The following is a 19,558-nucleotide window of genomic DNA, read 5'->3' as shown; positions in this document are numbered from 1 at the left end:
TACTGGTTAACAAAGAAAGTGATTGGTTAGGTTCTGTTGCCATGTTGGCAACACTGCCGAACAGCCTCAAAACACCACAACAGAACCACGCCCACGGTCGATTGTTTTCGTATTTCATGTTCTCCACGTGTTTAACATAATCTGTAATATTTTCCTTCACAACTTTGTCATAAAAGTCGCAGTAAGATCGACACTTAAATTAAATAGGCAAGTATTACCCCCTATCTTCAGTCTGAGAAAGAAGATTTTCCGCTGATATCATTCATACCGTGCTTTCAATTCTACAAAATATCATATGATTTGTCTTGCGTCAAGCTCTACATATAGACAGAGTCCGTGTCTTCATTTTATGTATCATAATTCTGTATATCTACACATATTTTACACAAGATAAATTTATGAACTTCGACTTTCATCTTAACTAGTAATATTATTTGAATACTAAATCGCATTTTTTTCTCAGGTTAGCCAGCACTATCAAGATGAAGTCCAACCAATACAATAAGTTTGGACTTCCCACTGATGAACCACTAAAATGGTACCAAACTGAACCAAATGTTGAAACCAGTAACGACGTCTCAGATTTGGACCAAAATTTGCTATATAAGTATAGCAAAGTAGCTGAGAACTTACTTGCAGAAGAAGTCTTAAAGTATGACCACATTCAACAAAATTGGACTGGGTTCATAAATGACACTGATTTTTAGGTACAATAACAAACAGCATGGCAACAATCGTTACCAACACAATTGGATGAAGACCATCATGAGCAAAGGCACCCTGGCTGACAAAGTAGCAGCTCAGATTGTACAAGTGCAGAACTCTCCAATCCATTCGTTAGCCTTGATAAACAACCTGACGTCGATGGTAAAAGTCGGGAAGAAGAAAGAGTGCTTACAAGTCATGGAGAATTTAGTTGAGCTTTGGCTGAACGACCTTCTTGTGCCAGACAGAAAACTAGTGCCATTCAGTGCAAGACCTTTACACATTCTGGAACAACTTGACCAGGCCTTGCAACACAAGTGTTTGTTGCATTGGTGGTTTGAAGGCAGATTGAAGGAGTTTTACATTGCATTTATCAAGGCATTGGAAGTCATTTCTAAGGACTCCATTGAAAGCATCAAGGTATGCTGACCTTTTGAAATCAGTTGTTCAGTTTAATCAAAGAAACGTTCACCTTTCAGGGCAAAGCCATTGGGTGCATGAGTAAATTGCTTGCTGCAAATGCAGAGCAAGAACAATTGCTACTGGCCCAGCTTGTTAACAAATTGGGAGACCCTCATCAGGAGGTTGCGAGCAAAGCAATCCATTACTTGCAGCTAGTGCTGAGAAAGCACCCAAACATGCAGCCTGTGGTACTTGAGGAAGTGGAAAAAATGATATTCAGACCCAACATCCAACCAAAGGCTCAGTACTATTCAGTTTGCTTCCTTATCCAGTTCCACTTGAGCTTAGAGGACAAGAATCTTGCATCTAGTATGATCAACTTGTACTTCTGTCTCTTCAAGGTAAAATTTTGTTAGATCTTGTTTAATCAATTATGTACCACAATCTTGCAGTTTTAACATGTTTTTTGCTTCCTAGTTTCTTACCATGGTCTTATTTTTTTAACTGTAAAATTCTTATTTAGTCGTTTTTTCTGGCTCCATTAAGCTATGCATTAACCCAAACATATAAATTTAAGTCTAATTTCTGCAACGTTAAGATTGTTTCGAGCCTATAGGCCAAAAATTTTATTTTTATACACAGACAGAATACAGGTTCAATTACTTTCACAATTAGTTGAACACATCCTTTTGGCCAAATTTTGGATGGTTATTGATCAGGATGGTGTTTTTAGAAAAATTGCGATTGTTTGACAAACCATAATTGTTTAATTAAGCTTGATTAAAAAAGCAAGTTATTGTTTTGCCTACAGGCTTGCATCAAAAAGGGGGAACTTGACTCTAAGATGATGCAAAATCTGTTGAGTGGTGTGAAGCGAGCCTTTCCTTATGCGAAGGACTCGTTTTCTGACACCTTGGCTGACCATGTGGACACCCTGCACAAACTTGTCCACGTGTCTTCTTTTGGAGTTGCCCTGCATGCACTATGTCTATTGCATCAGGTGGCTCAGGCATCCAGTTCCATCGAAGACAGATTTTACAGCGCCCTGTACAAGAAAATGCTGGACCCAGAAGCCCTGAAGACTAAACACCTGGCGCTCTTCCTCAACATTGTCTACAAATCCTTGAAAAATGATAGTAAGCCAGCAAGAGTGCAGGCATATGTCAAGAGGCTGCTGCAACTAGCTCTCAGCGCGCATAGCAATTTGGCCTGTTCCATTTTGTACTTGGTCTCTCAGGTCATTTGCAGGAACAGGGATCAGATAATTTTGGAGTTGAAAGGTAAGATTAACACCTACGCACAAAGTGTTCAAAATTTCAATTATGTTGTTCTCTAGCTGAAGAGAGCGGCACGGTAAAGTTTGAGGAAGATGATGACGAGGAAGAAAAATACACTGACGTGAAACTGAATGAGGATGAAGAGACTGTAAAGCCTGAAATGACAAAGCCCTCGGGATCTTGGTCTTGGGTTGAAGACAAGCAAGGGCGGAGGCCGCAGAACTCAGATCCTAATGAATATGAGCCTTTCAGCCGCAACCCCTTGTTTAGCAAGGCAGAAAAGGTTGGCCTGCGGGAGCTGGCATTACTTGCCAGCCACTACCACCCCACTGTGGCTTTGTTTGCACAAAATCTATTAGACAAAGAGATCATCAAGTACTCTGGAGACATCCTTGTTGATTTCTCGTCAGCAAGGTTCCTGGATCGATTCTCCTTCAAAAATCCCAAAAAGGAAGCGCAAAAGGGACCAGTGTTTTCAAGGACCAGCCAGTATCAACCAAAGGGCGTCAGGTCTCTCAGGATTGACAGCACAAGGTGAGACGAGTCAGAATTAACGCGATTTAAATATTAAAATGACTCTCTTTGTCGCAGGTTTTTAAATATATCTGAGGAGCAGATTCCCAAGGAGGATCTCTTCATGTATCAGTACATGCAGAAAAAAATGCAGGCAATGGCTGAGAAGAAGGAGGAGGAAGAGAAGGACGAAAGTGACAATGAGAGCGTCAACAGTGAAGAATTTGAGAAGATGCTATTTGGAAATCGCAAAGACCTTGACGACGATGATGATGATGATGAAGTGGAGGAGGATGAAGAAATCGATGAAGGGTCTTTAGACTTTGAACATGATGTCGTGAAAGCTGAAAAGAGTGGCAAGGGAAAGAAGACAAAGAAGAGGCAGGTGCTTCATGAGGATGACGACGATGAAGATGGCGATTTTAGCGATGAAGAAGGACTGCCCAGTGACTTTGCCTCTGCCGAAGAGTTTGCTGAAATGCTGCAGAACGCAGGCATTGATGACAATGCTGCTGGATCGCATGCAGTGAGAAACGCAGATAATTCCCATGCAAAGCAGCTCAAGTGGGAGCAGAACAGAGAGCGAGGCCCGTGGGGTGGAGGCGGAAACAAAAGAAAGGCAAAAGGGCCGATGATAATGGGCAAAGGCAAGAAGAGAAAAACGAAATAAGAATAAATATTGTTTTTGTAATAAAATCATAAATATTTCCATTCCATTTAGTTTTTTTCTGCAGAACCAATGACATACTTAAGAAATTTATTTTATTCAAAAGCTAGGTTATTACTCTTGGAAATAGAAATTTTACTCCTCTTTTTTCAAGCATGATGGTAATGAATTCGTATACAATACTTGTTATTTCAAATTATATTTTAACTAGCTAGATTTGAATAAAATGGTCTAGTAAAATAGGTACATAGCTCACCAGAAATATCTTTTTTGATCAATATATAAATCTAAATCCTTGCGTCCTACAGTTAATTTTTACTCCTGGGTTTGCTGGGCAAGAATTGCAGAAAATAATATTTTTTATAATTGGAGCAGACCAGAGAGTGATTTGTTTTAGGAAGGATTTTATAGTTCTGCTAACTTAAAATTTAAATATTATCGCTCCTTAAGACATGAATTATTTTCCACGTAAATTTCGAGGTGGGCAGGAACGCAAAAGTAAATTCCAATCTGGTGAGCATTTAAATTTATTGCGATTAATGGTAATTGTGTCTACTTGTACTTAAAGCACGCGCACTGCTCCCCACCAATTTATTGTGTCTGGTCTGGCTACGCGGCGTTTGAGTTGAGCGATGCGATGCAGGCTGATGGTCTGGTCTCGAGTTTCGAGCACGGCAGCAAGCACCAGCCAGCAGTCGCGTTCTGTGCTTCGGTGCTACTGTGTGTATCTCACCTGATCGTGATAGTGCCGCTCGCAAAACCCTGAAAACATGGATTGTGTGCATTTTTCTCGTTCGTGATTCACCTTTCGTCAAGTGACAGGAACACTCTTGTGTCAGGAAAATTGACCGGCGCGTGACAATGGATTTCGGAAGTGCAATTGACGCCGTCGGCCGAGCCTCCAAACGTTCCAAAATCGGACGGAAGCTGTCCCGACGGCTGTCCATGGTGGCAAAGGTGCCGTCGCTGATTCAAAATAAATTTCGGACGAGTGACAACCAGCAACAGCAAGGTGGCCGCTCCAGAAGTAGCAGCGTGCGACACGTTTCGCGCACCTTTGAAATTTCCATCATAGCGCCCGACAAAACGCAACGATTGGTACGTGCCAGTTATTAAAATCATTCCACAAATATTTGAAAAAGTGATGCACGTCATGCAGTTTAAAATTTAAATGACGAAGTTTTTAATTTGACAGGTAAATTCTCCAATCAATCCCTTGAAAGCTTAAAAAGGTTTGAGTTGAATATTAAAAGAGGAAAATCACATGCATAAATTCGGTGTATACATATATCTTCAATTTTAAATTACTGATAACTGCGTAAATAAATTGATATTGATAAATACTATTTTAATTACAACACAAAGCGTTTCTCATTTTAATAATAAAATTTAATCTCTCAATGATATATTTTTTCAGGCCTGTTGACGCGCAATAAGAGCATGCGTATTTTTTTTACAAAAATGGGTCCAGAAATTATTTTTAATTGGATTGAATGATCTCTGATTCATTGCCTAAGATCAGAAAATTGAAATCATCAATTATTTTAAAGGACACGTGATGTTAGACAATGTGGTGTAAGGAGGATAGAATATAATTATGGGTGGCTCTTAATTGGCGAAATGAATAGAACCACCTCACTTTGAACCTTATTGATTAATAGACGCTCCGAAACAGATTTTACTCCTCGCCTTAATGAGGGGACCAGGGTTAAAATAGCACGGACAGTAAAGAAGTTTTATTATAACAGAGCGCCGCTACTCCTTTTTGAGAAGATTCGGCTCATATGTGAATGAACTGTTTTTGAATGGTTTCTTTAAAAGAGAAATTAAGTTTCAAAAATGATTCTTCTCTTTGATTCTTGACTACGCACGGATTGGTGACTGAGAATTGATAAATTGGAAATTTTTGAACAGTCAAATTATCTCGCAATTACTCGTCTTGAGAAAGTTTGAATCACGTTTTATTTGAAAACGATTGATTGTGGGCACAAATAAAAACCAGACAAGAAAAAGTCTTGTAAAACACGCCACTCGCCCTTCCTGCGAAACAACTCAGTCAGTGTAACAAATGTTTCTAATTTTTTAGACTTAAAGATTTCGCTTTGCACAATCGGATTTCCCCTTTGTTCCAAATGAAAAGGCTGCATTGTGCCTGCCAAAGCTGGACTAATTTGTGTTCAGAAAGTTGAACTCTTCCCAATGGCCGTATTAGCCAATTGTCAACAAAGCGCTGATTCACGTACGCACAAAGTGCTGTTTGCGTCTGCCGATTACATTTCGGAATTGATCAGAGTGGTTGGAAAACAAGATCTTCAAGTCGCTTGTCCGACGACGCGTTTATTTACAACGCGCAGAACAAGCGCACGCTTTTTTTTCGCCATTCATTGCGAGCAGTAGCGATCGACTTGGACGGATATGCAACAAGTGCACACGCTGCTCCATTCCCGATTCGGTCCACGTCTGCGACTTTACTGTATCTGCATTTCATCCGCCTGCAAGTTACCATAACTGATTGAGACAATCAAACCGATTGAGCGCTGGTGAAATCAATTTTGCTCGAAAATTAGTGCAGCCAGTCGAACGTTTCCACATCAACGGGGGTGAATGGAAAAAAACGGGGCTAAATTAAAGCCTTAAAATCAATTTGCACGCCCCTGAGAGAGCAAAAAACATTACATACTCAATGCTAGCTGTTTAATTTGACATTTAATAGTTTTTCGGGACACTTCTCAACTTTATTTCATGTTTTCAATTTTACTGGTTGTGCTCAAAAAGATGGAAAAATACGTCAAAATAAAAAATATTTTTGACTATGTTTGCTTATAAACTTGCTTCAGATTGATATAGTGTCTAGTGTTTTCCAAAATAATAAATAAGGTATTTTGGGTATTCCATTAAATTTGTATAATTAACTGATCCAAAAATTTGATTAATATCTCTTTCATTATATGTGTATATTTTTTTACTTTAAAGATTAATTAATCCAGAGTATATTTTCCTGTCATATAATTATTAAGTACACACTTGTGCCATAAATTTTATTCACAAGGTGGAAGGACGTTGCGCAAAAGCATAAATTGTATAATTGGCAGATCATAAACATATCTCAATATCAAGTTTCTGTTGGCTCGTGTGTGCGTGCATTTTTGCCGATTTCAAACGAGTATGACAGAAATTGAAAAACAACTTCTTGAATATCGACTTGTTTCACGACTCGGATCGATTTCCTCTCAACGAGCGCTCGTGAATTTCAGTTCCCTCGGAAATAATACGTATGCACTCTCGCGTTAATATGCACACAAGGAAAGGGAGAAAGAATACAAGCTGCAAAGGACTGTTGATCGGGCAAGCTTATATGGCTAGCTAATTGCGAAAGAGATGAGACCACCGAAATAATTAAGCGAAATCGTCGTCTCCCTAACAGTACATTTCAGGCGTAGCGCGTGCGTGATTTTCACTCTGCGTCGACTGTCTGGACTCTTTTGATGCTGCCACAGATTGCTATCTCAATCTCCATTTTTCACCTAATAGTTACAAAAGAAATTCCTCAAAACTAGTCTGTTTTGCAGGGTGAAATTTAAAATATGAGCTATTGTTAAGCTCATCCTTAGCAGACAATGGAGGATTTCTTTTTGGGGTTAAAATTTGACGTGATGAAAAAAGTTAAATGCTTTGACAAACTAAATATTTAATTCAGGTAAAATAACAATTTAAGTGTCTGCTAGCGAGTTGCCAACTTCAATTTCACACAGTTTGTTTTATTCTGGCACTTCTTTGGCGCCTGCCTGAGTCTAGCGAGGCCTCTTGATATCCATAAACATGACTCTTGGCTTATACTCACGACGTTTCCGTCCACTTTTGCTTCTGATGCGTAAACTGTTTTGAAGCCAGCCAAATTTTCAACGGGATTGCTTGATTCGGGGATTTTTATGTTGAGCCAAACTATAAATTTTAAAAATCAACCTGAAGGACCAATAATACATTTTTCTGAATGTAATCAATCGAAAATTATTCGGGTCAAAACGAATTAACAGATTTATTACAAAGGAACACCCTAATATTTCATCATCAGAAACAGCAATAATTAGTTTGACCATTGTCAAAAACAATTTTTTAAAATTAGAATCAGGATTTTTGAAATTTCTTTTTACTCACTCGTCCAAACGGAGAATATTAAAATAATTGTCCAAATAACAAACACATGCTCTTATTTGCAATTGCAATATACTCGTTGCACGAAGCGGTGGTGACGTGAAATTGGCGCTGCTGGCGTTAGCGTTTTCTCGCTAATTCACGGCGCGGTGCGAAATTTATAATTCCCTCCAAAGGAGACACACCGACACGCAGCCACTGACCTAGAATCTTTTTGCTCATACATGGCCATGCAAAGGCCTCTGCTCTCGACGGTCGGCTGCTGCTGGACAAGCCTCAGGACACACGTCGCCTCCTAGTCGTAGGCTGTTAGAGCTGCGGCGAGACGAAAAAGTCTGCTGCTGACTAGAGGGCTTGTTTGAATAAACGAGAGGCGTAAATTTAATAGAGAGGAGACGTCAGGGTTAGCCTGGCGTTCGTCGCTGCTGCTGACATTAGTAGCAATAGCATGTCGTTCAATCTCTCCACGTCGCAGGTGAAACTATGTAATTTCATCAATGACTCCCAATTTTTTGCCACCTTCTAAAAGCAAGATCAAATTGTTCGTCTTTAATGTGGAGTTTCTACAAACTCTCATCTTAACGTTGTTAAGTATTTTTTGTAGAGTTCGTAGAGTTAATGAAATAATTTGCCCGTTTAGAATGAGGCTTAGGTTTCAAATTAAACCTATGGAGAAATTTTTGCGAAAATTGCAGTCACTCGATGAAAAATGCGAGAAGAAGCCCTTACTTCTGCTGAAGATTTTAAGCTCTGATTTTTTGTTTTCATTTCGTGTGTAGTTGACCATTATACACCTGAATGCAATCAAACTCCAATTTTCTTTCTTAAAGAAAACGCCGGATAAATGAATTTAGTGTCTTCCCGCAAGTTTAGAAAGTTTGATTGACTTTTGAAACAAGGAAAGCAAGCTTCCTTTTGTGCATTCGCCAGGAGCCACAAATATTTTTATTGCGGAGTAATTTCTTACGCTAACAAGCAATAAAGCAGGATACCACCGGCGTAATTAGCTATAGCGTTACAATTTGTGCTCCTGTTAGCTGATCTTTGCCCTGGAAGGAAAACTCAAATAAAAGCAGGTACATTGATTCAAAAGCTCATCCGTGAAACGTAAAGTGAAACAGCAGGTGGCGTGCGTTGACATTGGCCTCATAAATGTTTATGTTGTCATTGGGATTTTCGTCCATTCAGATAACATCTGGATTTTATCTCAAAAGTTAGTCGCAGTTTTATATTTTTTACTATTATAAAAAAATGAGAAAACAGAGACTCACACTTTAATTTTATTTTTTATTGTGAATATAAAAAATGTGCTAGGATGAATTTTTTGGTGAGAAAAACTACTTTTTTGTTTAATATATATATTTCATGCGAAATTCGAAACTATGCCACGACCCGACAAAATACTTAACAATCAGGCTACCAGGAGATGATCTTTAGCAAAACCACTAATATAATTGCATCAGAGTATTTTGAGGAACCACCAGACTTATCACCTACTGCCGGTGCGTGTTTCGAGCAAATCAACAAAAACAGGAGGTAATTGCATCAAGATGCGAGCCAGAATAGAGAGATCCAGTTCAGTCGGCGAATTATTATCATTCCACCTGAATATAGGGCCGCGTTATTAAAAATTAGATGGGTCAATAAAGCCACGTCTCGCGCGCGCGCGGACTAGTTTGAATATCGTACGTACGAAAGATACGCACGCCGCGTGTGATGTAATTGCCGGCAGCAACTGTTGACCGTTACCAGCATTCGGCGGCCACATGGCAAGGTCCTAGCTGGCGGCCTAGTCGCAGCCGAAACCAAGGCGGCCAACTTTTCAATTCATTGATTCCATTCGTGCCGTGACTCATTGGACGCAAATTAATTTGTTTCGAGAGACGACAAAAGGTGTGTCCACGTAGAATTAAAGACAGCTTATACCAAGAGTTAATCCTGTTTGTTTCCGGAACAGATTTTTGATGCTGTGCTGCTTGTGAAGCCGTCAAATGAAGTTGGGTGCACGTAACTGTTGACACCGATTTCCTAAAGGTGCGCTCGAGCTTTTGCGCGGATTTGGATTAAAGGCAACTTATTTGTTGTAGTTATTTCCTTTACTTTTAATAGTCAATTTTCAAACTTCAAAGCATTAAATTTTAAAATATTTATTCATGAAATACATAACATTTGGCGAGAAATTTTAATTTAATTATGAGCTTATTCTTTTTGTCAAGATAGAATTTGTAGAAAACCATTTTTTAGTTGAAATTAAATGCTGATTCCTCTATGTGTTTATTTTCATGAATTTTTAACTTACTACTTTCGGTAGCTGGATGGAACCCTAATTTATGTTTTATGAAATTTGTTAACAAACTTTTATTTATGTTAGCTCTAACTATGTTAGCTCATGAAATAGGGCTGCAGCCAGCAGCCACATAGTTAAGCAGGAAATTTCTGTGGAAACACGGAAAAAATAGAGTTCACTAGACTGTTTTGAAGGCTGCATTAATTTTTAACTCAAATAATTATGACACACTTGTGTTCTTCTGCCTTCATTGCTATCGACCATTATTTTTTTCATTTTTTTCTTTCAAATATTCTACATTAATTTATTCTTTCCAAAATTTAATTTAAATTGCAAGTGTGAGAGAATGCACAAAACTCTAGAATATTTAGTGCCCACTAATCAGCACTGTTCGCATAAATCACTTCTAAATTTCTAAAATGCTGATAGCAACAGCTGAAAGATTTGATGCTCCACGGATGGCTGAAGAAACCAACAGTTATGGAACGGCGGCTGATCTTTTTGACACGGCCACTGAAAATGAATTCGTATTGTTGTCGTATCTCCGAACTGCGAGTGCGGTTTCGGACGGGAAAGTAGTGCGGGAATTACTGATATGAAACGACAAGACACTGTGCCATTAGTGAAATATTCAGGCCCTGACTGACTGAAAGCTGTGTCGCGCGAGTCGCACAATTTTTGAAGCCGCGTTCGCGTAGAGCAGACTGTTTTTAATTAGTGAATACGCGTCGTTTTGCGCAATACGCTTCGGGAGAAATTTTCTGCGGAATCCACAGTTCACTGCTGCTTCCATTTAGACGGCGCTTTTTATTTTTAATTGTTCTCAGATGATTGAATTTGTTGTAATCAGAGACCGCAAAAGAGTATTGTTGAAAGGAAGCATTTTCAACACGATTAACTTCCGTTTATTTTATAGAACTACTCCTTGCACAAGTAAACTGGATCATTTAAAAAAATTGAAACGGGTGCAATGCAATTCCAAACAAATTCAGGTCTTGACTATTCAAGGGGTTAAATAATCAGAAAGTTTCCATAGTTCTTTTTTGTCATCTCAAAATTACAAAACTAAAAAGGATGTTAGTTGTAACTAGAAGATGCTTGTTTCATAAAATTTCTATTTGGAGAAACCTTCATTTGAGAGTAACATTGAAATTATAGCTTATGCAAGCTCTGGAAATTCTGAAAATGCAGTCAAGGGTTCAAAAAATTAAATCATAAAACAATATCCTGATATTATGAGGCGCAAAAAACGGAGTAAGCGTATATTCTTTGCCAAAAGGTATCGAAAGTCGATTCAATGGATGCCAGCATGCTCAAGTTGAAATAATGACTCAATGTGGGTCTGACAGACATCGCGCCGGGGCGCACAGCCAGATGTCCACTTTATAGTTTTATGCAGTGAAAGTCGCACTCACGACGTGTTGATTACAAATGTAGCAGTGTGAAAAGTTAAAATATTATTGTAATTTAATGGGTTTGTTACCCATATGCGCTTACATAAGAGACGTGGCTGCCTTTGCAGCGCCGCGATTTTGTCTCTGCGTCGACTTTCTCACGCCGTCCACTTAAACAATTCTTTCATTCATGCGCTTTGAAAGGCGCGATTCTCTATTTATGCCTCAAAACCACAGCCTTTTAACTATTAGAAGTAAACATAATATACAAATGAATAGAGTTGGAGCCCTTTATGTTCTCTGGAGACATGGGAATGGTGTTTGTCTCCGATTTTAAGAAAATTCCTTTGAAACACTTCGATTCTGTGTAGTAAAAGCCAATTATCTGATGTGGTCCACCTCTAAATGAGAGCTCACAAATGGTGTCTGTTCGGTTTATTGTATCTAGGATAGAACGCAACAAACTACCTGTTATCATGATTTTTGCGTTTTATAAACCTTTGCAATATACAATTATTCTTATTAAAAATTGCGTCTCACCGTCCAGCATAATACAAAAGTGGTCATTGTACAGTAAACCCGCCTCTGCTGGAAATCGGACACTGCTCCCAACTGATGCAAAACACAGTAACTTGAATGAAATGATATCGAGCAGCGCGCCCCTTCAAATATATCGCGTGACGTGGATGAAATTACAATTCATACCAACACCTACATGACAGACACTTTGACGCCTTTTGGAAAATTATACGTAGGAAATTAAATGAAATTGATGGAATGATGAAATTTGTTTTTAAATTATCACATTTTATCGAACCAATGGTTATTTTTAAATTCAACAAACTAAATTACCTTTTTATTATTTTTGTAAACATTATGTCATTCACCGAATGAAAACTGGGCCACTTATTTTTAGAGGGCGGGTACGGGCAAGAACAGCGTACACTTTTGATGTGTGCTGTTTGCATTTATCTTGTCAAAAAGAAAACGCGAAATGCCGTGTTTGCAAGCGTACTTAACAACTTTCTTTTCGCTCCTCAAGCTGCGTGTATTGTATACTAGTTGAACAGAAAGATGAAACTGCGGTGTGAGATCGAATGAAATGGATTTATTGACATTCCGTCGGCTAAACGACCGGCTGTCATATTAATTTCGCCGGAAGCAAAAGGGTGGAGTGAAATCGCGCAGCGGTTGTTATAGTAATCTGCTGGGATCAAATACATTTGCACTTGTCTGTTTCTCACGGTGAGCAAGGAGAAGATTGGAATCGAAGTGTCGTCGTCGATCAATCGCAGTTTTTGTCTGCCGCGCAATGGATATGGAAATTGAGTGTCGTTTTTGCGGCAATTAAGTGCTTGTTTGTGCTCAACTAGGCCGAGTAGATTGTTCACACTTTCTCTGCGCCTCTCCTTTGTGTTTTTGCGTATTTTGTATAGAAACAATTAGAGAATAGAAAAAAGTTAAGCGGCTATAATCACGCAGAAATCCTCTCGTTTCTTTTATTTGTTAGTTTGGTGATTTTTCTTTTAATTTTGACCAGCATGTTTTTAATTTGGCATTTAAAGTGGACGCAGTATGAACTAATTTGCTCCTATTACAGAAGAACTCTTGGAATTATGCGCACTTTATTAGTTTTTTTTTTTGCATAAAAGTTCAGATAAATCGTCAACGGAATTTAGGTCACGGGTTAATAATTTGACCATTTCTAAAATGCTGCCATGTAGTTGGTCGTGCGTCAAACAAGGCCTCCGATGAGAATATATTTCACCCGCTTACACGTTGCTCAATAATATCAGTGAATAGTACAGTTAGTAAAAAATCCTAGCTTAAGAATAACCACGCACCCACGTCTGATTTCAAAGCATCAGCTTGCTCGCACACCTTGTCTTGAACGGGTTTGATTAATTCAAACCATTCTACTAATTGGGTGCCAGCTAATTAGTACATTTAGTTTATCTCCAGAGTTTCACACAAAATTTGCATAGCTGAGCGTAGATTAAGATTATATTTTCTCCTTAATAACAAAGAAGTAGAACATCAACGTTCCCAACGGTAGTATTATTCAAGTTGATAAATTGGAATGCATCAATCGAAACCAATTAATTGTTGTCACCTGCTTGTCCATAGCATATTTTTTAAAACACGTCTGGTAGACAGACAAAATAGTTTCTAAATAAAATTTATGTGATTGTGTGTACTCACAGATGTGCCCCGTTGATGATCTCATGGATGGAACAATAAAAAAATGAAATGTTTTCATGCGACTTATTTTCAATTGATTTATACTTACTTTGAGTTGTTAAACGAGGTTTTGGCGCTGAACAGTATAAATTAAGAGTGTTCATTTCAACAAGCAGCAAATTATGCAATTAATTGTTTTCATTACTTTCCCAACAACGGCAGCCAGTGAAAGAGAGAATATACAAATGCGCGCGTGGCATACATAAAAGTTCATTGTTACTGTTGTTTGAGTTTACAACAGCTGAAAATCATATGCACGCCTTTATTTTCGCAGCTTACAAAACAAAGTGCGTCTAATATCCAATTCAGCGTCTGCTTGCAACTCGCCGGGCTCATGCACAATTTACCAGTCGGGTTCTCACACACGCCGCGACGTCGGCTGCGGTGCACTGTTGCAGTTTCCGGTGCGATGCGATAGCAACATTGTTCAGAATTATGGCCTTCGCTCAAGGGCGATTCTCTTCTCGAATGGTTTAATTACGCAAAAAGTTGTATTACAATTAAACCCTCTCAACAAGAGCCTTCAAGGAAACCGCCGCCGCCGCCTCTTCAGCACAGGAAATTTGGCTTTTGTTCCTGTGCTGAGTGGATTTGCATAAAATTCGCTCTGGTGATGATGCATGCAGATGTGCAACCTGTTTGGGGTTTTCAAAGTATAATTTGGTTATCCCAGGCAACGCAATTAACAACTTACAAAATAGAGTTTGGGCCTTGTTACAAAAATGTCTATGAAAATCCCAAATTTTCCAATGCCCTGATTTTCCTTATTATTTGAATTGAAGACATTATTTCTTGAATAACAAGTCGGAAATATTTAAAAATCTATTTTTTTATCTAATTGGTGTATTTTCTACGTTTTATTGTTTTTTTTATTTATTTTTTTAATGTAATGTTGGGTGAACTGATTGCTCGTAGAATGACCAATGACGATGAATTTAAAAAAATAATATTTAACCAATTTGAAAAGTGACATTAAATATTTTAAATATTCCAAACCGAAAGATATGACCAGAATATAAGAATTCATTCAATTGCATATGGATATTTAATCTTCTTATTCAAAGTAACCATTTATTGAATCAATAAACACTTTATATTCTATTGTTTCATTTTCTGTGAAATCCTCTGAAATGATGAACGAGGAACAACGCATTCAATATTTTCTTGGTTCAACCGTGCATCAAAGAAAAGTACTTTTATGCTTGCTTAGCAAAAAATAGTATTGACTCGGCACGGGGGTAACGCCCGTTTGCTCGTCTTCGTTGTTTACGCAAAATGTAAATTTCACGCTCGCTGAGTGCTTCACTCTCCCACAAGGAGATATAAATTTTCATGGCAAAATTCACGGCGTTCAACCTCAGCAGCACTGGAGATGCTTTGATACCCATGTGTTGCATTTTCCGCGTGAAAATATATATAAAAAAGCATTCGTCGCAAAATCGGAGCAAGTGCATTTGGCTGTGAGCTGCATGTTCATCAGGGCGTTTAGTGGCGAGCTGCAATAAAGTGAAACGTAATGAGAAGGTAGTGTAGCGTGACTTATGACCCACCCTGCTATAAGTGCAGTGCGTCTAACTGTACCACGCATGTAACTCTTGTGTTCAGTTTGTCTAATTTAACAGTTCAAATGACATCTGCTGCGTGTGCAATAGCCTCGTTTGGCCACACTCCCACCTTGTATTCCAGTTTGATTGCTCTTTGTACCGAGAGGGCTGTCGTAAAGTTTTATCTCTGTGAGCAGGAAAAGGGCAACACAACGTCTAGGGTTCTCGACTTTACTTTCGGCGGGTGTGTGCGTTTGTTAGATAAAATTCCATCCTCCGCCGTCTAAAAGAGATATTAAATTTCAAAATCGACTCACTACGATGATACAATAAGTTTCCCATTGATTACGTGTGTTCAATTTCTCTCTCGAGATTTCACTTGCTATTGGCTCGAGAACACGCCTTAATTGAATTGCTGGTCACAATCTATTATTGGCATTTTCATCGCCGACCGTCAGTATCGCCATCAAGTTCAAATGCAGAGTTGAGTGGTGTGCCAATGTGTGACCATATGATAACTGGACACTCAATTCTTCCTTGCGTGATTTCTTGTCGAGTAAAAATTTATTTTTAAAACAAAGAAAGAATTGCACGTTTACTCTTTAATTTAAAGAAAAACTGAGTGGCTTTACTCTGTGTGGAAAGTTAAATCTGGATATTAGTGAAAATTGTATGAGGAAAAATTGAAAAATCAAATAACACGTTCGAGACAATGTCAGTACGAGAACGTCACGTCTGATTTTTCCTCATATAATTAAAGCCATTCAGTTTTCTTAAATTAAAAAATTTTACTGTTGCAACTCAATCTAAAAGTAAATTTGTGTTACTTTAAACTTGCTTTGTGGAATTTGATTTTAGCCTTTTGAAATTTCATGAAGTATTGTTGGAAATGAATTTGTACAACTTTTAATAAAATGACTCCATGAAGTTTAGCTTAAATTTGTTTGTTTTTCTTCTTCGTAATTATCTTTAAAAAAAAAGAAAACTATGTATGATTGTACTGATTGCAATTTGTTAATTTGCGGGTAATTACACCAATTAAATTACTCAACAAGCTTAACGGAAAAAAATCCGAGCAGAAAGCTCCAAGCTGACAGTTCGTTGAGTGCGTCATTGCGATGAAATCCAACGAGTGTGTGGTGAGAAATTAGAGTAATGCTAAAATACTCTGGTTGCACTTTTAATCTGCATGCGGAGAGCGAATGAATTATGATGAGGTGCGAAATACGAAGAAAGCAAAGGCAAAGGAGAAAATAACGGGCCGCGCTTGTTTCTCTCGCAGTGCTCATGCTCACGCTTGCATAGCGCCTACACCGAAACGCGCTCATATTGCTCGCTGACCCTTGTCGCGCCGCTCGTAACAAAAACGCACACAGGCTAATTTCACCTTCCGTTTCAAATAAACTTGAATCATTTTCCGCAGCCAATGCCGAAATGCAGACGAAAAGCATAGGGCCCAGATGACGAATCCTTGAAACTCGATCCTTTGATGCTAGAAGATATTTTTGTCATTTCACAAGACTCTGTTCAGATCCGGAATGGAATATTACGTGGCACCCAGGCCAGTATATATAGGTGCCTGATATGAGGTGTGTGATATTTTCATAACGAGTTTTTTCGAAACTAATGTTGGCCATCAAAATTGCTGTTTGGCTCGGACACATTTACTTGATATGGAAACCTAATTGGCTTTAAAAATTCATTTCGATTAATTTTTTCGAGTGGATTATCGCTCTTGTTTGGCTTCCGTTTAGAGCTATAAATTAATTAACAACTCGGACGAGCTTTAAAGGGAAATAATTTAATCCTCAAATAAAATAATCAAATAATAAAGCAAGTTTGTCAGCCACCAATAACAATATACTGGCAAGTACGGCAACAAGGGAGGTAGGAGAATAAATGCGTGTGGAATAAAATCGTTTTGTTTATTTTATTACTCTTGTCATAATATTTGAACTTATTTTGACATTTCCGTATCATAATCATAACGCAGCCCATTTTGCGTGACCTTGAATATTTGCGAAGCCATATTTTTTCTTACAGTTAGACGGAATTTTTGCAATGTGAGAGTCCGTAGAAGGGCCTCCAATTTTGCTAATTGATAAGTTTATGAACTATGGAGTTACCTTCAATTTAACTCCACGCTATCCACAAACAAGTCCACCTTTTCGCTTCATACGCGCGATCGAAACCCGATCCGTTGCATGGACAATTTTTATTGTCACTCTCAGGTCACAGTCAGTGAGCTGTTTCGAAGCAATCGCGGACAAATTACAACGAGTTGACCTTCTGCAGGTGTGTTCCAGTGTTTGCGTGCAGCGGGAAATGTCGTTTGAAATGCGAGTAGATCAATAAAGAACTCGCTGGCCTAAATAGACACCTACGCTAGCGGAGACCACCGAGAATAATGCAAATTGTTTCAAATGAATAAAGCAGCTCCAGTCGCGCGGATTATTTGAGGCGGCAGCCGTCGCGTTTCCTTCACCGCCCGTTTCCTCTTTTTCTTTACGCGAAATAATTTATTTGGCAAGCAGAAAAATCATGCGTCTGGACGCTTACAATGAGGCGCATCCTCTTTTACTGAGAGCACCGAAAATGTGATTCTCGACATTTGACTTCCGTCGGTGGCTTGTGTGCTTAGCTCGAGTCCGCCCAACAGAACAATAGCTACGCGAGTAATTGCTGCAGTAATTGACCTTATTATTTACTCAGCTCTAAAAATAATCTCTTCTTACCGGCGAGATGCTAGCGTTTCGTTCTTAACGAGCACTGCAACCACTGTTATTGTTCCATCATTTAAATCACTTATGTGCACTTAAGAAAAATAATAATTGAAACTTGACCCCTAATTCGAATAAATCTCTTGAATTGGTTGGGCTTTATATTAAAATTGACATATTGGATTATACTCTTGGTTGACTTATTTTAAAAGTTTGAGGAACATTTATTAATTTATAAAATTGCTTACAAACTATTTGTCATTAATTAGAGCCATTATAGAGCAGCTAAGTAAGATAAATTTCTTTAGCACTCTCAAATAATTTTTGACGAATTATTATTTTGTTACTATATAAAAATGTATTCCTTGCGACAAAGCTGACTTGTAAAACGAGTGGTCTCCTTTTCTTTCAGGTGGCGGCCCGTAGCGGTGACTTCATACACAACTTGGTGAGCCCGATCCTCAACGAGTTTCAACTTGTGGCGGATTCGCATGGGCCCGCGCCCTACGAAAGAAGCCCCGACCATCCCAATGGGACGCCTGTTGGCACCAAGTACACCCTCCTTTTAGCAGGGTCGCGGGCCGTAGTCGACAAGCAAGTCGACGTTTCCTGTTTAGAAGGCGACATTCTTCTAATTGAAACCAAGCCGAGCCACTCTTTCCAAGCAGGTAAATTTCTACTTCCCACCCCTTTATTCTATATCTATTATAATAAATTAAAAATTTAAAACATGGAATAGCTTTCAAAATTTAAATTATATAAAAAATGCTTCTTAAAACTCAAAGTGATGGATACTCTAGTTTTAAAATGTGTATCTAGAAGTATTAAATTGCTCTCGCACACGTTTGACAAATTCAATATATTAAGTGCCATCAGATTTTCATATTTGTGACGAATGCTACACCTCACATTTAATTGCATTTAACTATTCAAAATTTCGCCATTTTTCAGCCTTGGATCCAAGACTCTATCTCGCAGAGGAACTTCTTTGGAGCGAAAAAGAATTCTGCGAAGCTCTTGCATCGGCAACCGAGCTTTACGGTAAACCCCTGCAGAGAATAGGCTGTCTGAATGCGTTTGAACAAGACTTGATTTTTGGCACGCTCCAAGACTTCCAGCGGGAGAGCATGCAGAGGTGTCTAGAGGTAAGCCAAATTTTCATTTCCATTAAAACTCGCTCTTTTTCAACTATTAAGAACACCTGCATTGGTGCCGAAGCGTTTCATCTCGTTACTTGCCTGTCTGCTGGTGTCATAAGAATCTCATCTCCCTCGACAAATTGTCAGTTACTTGCCCACAATTAGCCCGCAGATAGCGATCTGAACGTGTCCCGATTTACAAGAGGTTTTAAAACCCGCATTTTGGATTCGTGTGCTTCCGTATCTAAAGATTGAAAAGAATACGGATACCAGAGATCTCTCTCTCATATAGGAGCGTCGTTTTGTGTTACGAGAGTAGCTTGGCATACGACCTAGCGTGAGCTGGTGCTCCGCAGGTTGCATACTGCTCAGGAGGAACAAGCACGCCTTGTTAGTGCTGCCACCACTTGCAGTTTCCAATGAACCATCTACAAAAAATAGCAGAAAAATTGCACGTGTGCGTTATTTTCAATGTCACCGAATTTTTTCTAACATAAACGAACAAGTCACACAAAAC

At 38.7% G+C, this 19,558-nt stretch overlaps 2 protein-coding genes across 2 annotated transcripts in view; both read left to right on the top strand.

The window, feature by feature from the left end:
• Window positions 1–94: 94 nt before the first annotated feature.
• Noc1 (Nucleolar complex protein 1) lies at window positions 95–3,608 on the top strand. Its single transcript, XM_065484615.1, has 7 exons — window positions 95–207; window positions 464–652; window positions 708–1,125; window positions 1,185–1,508; window positions 1,919–2,387; window positions 2,444–2,918; window positions 2,976–3,608. The coding sequence occupies exons 2-7, from the start codon at window positions 483–485 to the stop codon at window positions 3,565–3,567; spliced, it is 2,448 nt and encodes an 815-aa protein (XP_065340687.1). The 5' UTR covers window positions 95–207; window positions 464–482; the 3' UTR covers window positions 3,568–3,608.
• Window positions 3,609–4,241: 633 nt separating this feature from the next.
• Window positions 4,242–19,558, top strand: part of LOC135940030 (rho GTPase-activating protein 20-like) — a 185,486-nt gene continuing 170,169 nt past the window's right edge. Inside the window, exons 1-3 of the mRNA XM_065484670.1 lie at window positions 4,242–4,662; window positions 18,315–18,570; window positions 18,854–19,047. Of these exons, the coding sequence (XP_065340742.1) occupies window positions 4,426–4,662; window positions 18,315–18,570; window positions 18,854–19,047 (687 nt within the window). The 5' untranslated portion in view covers window positions 4,242–4,425. The remainder of the gene's footprint in view (window positions 4,663–18,314; window positions 18,571–18,853; window positions 19,048–19,558) is intronic.

Source organism: Cloeon dipterum, chromosome 3 (genome assembly GCF_949628265.1).
Source record: "Cloeon dipterum chromosome 3, ieCloDipt1.1, whole genome shotgun sequence".
NCBI classification, from domain to species: Eukaryota; Metazoa; Arthropoda; class Insecta; order Ephemeroptera; family Baetidae; genus Cloeon; species Cloeon dipterum.
This window is presented reverse-complemented; position numbering and strand designations above follow the sequence as displayed.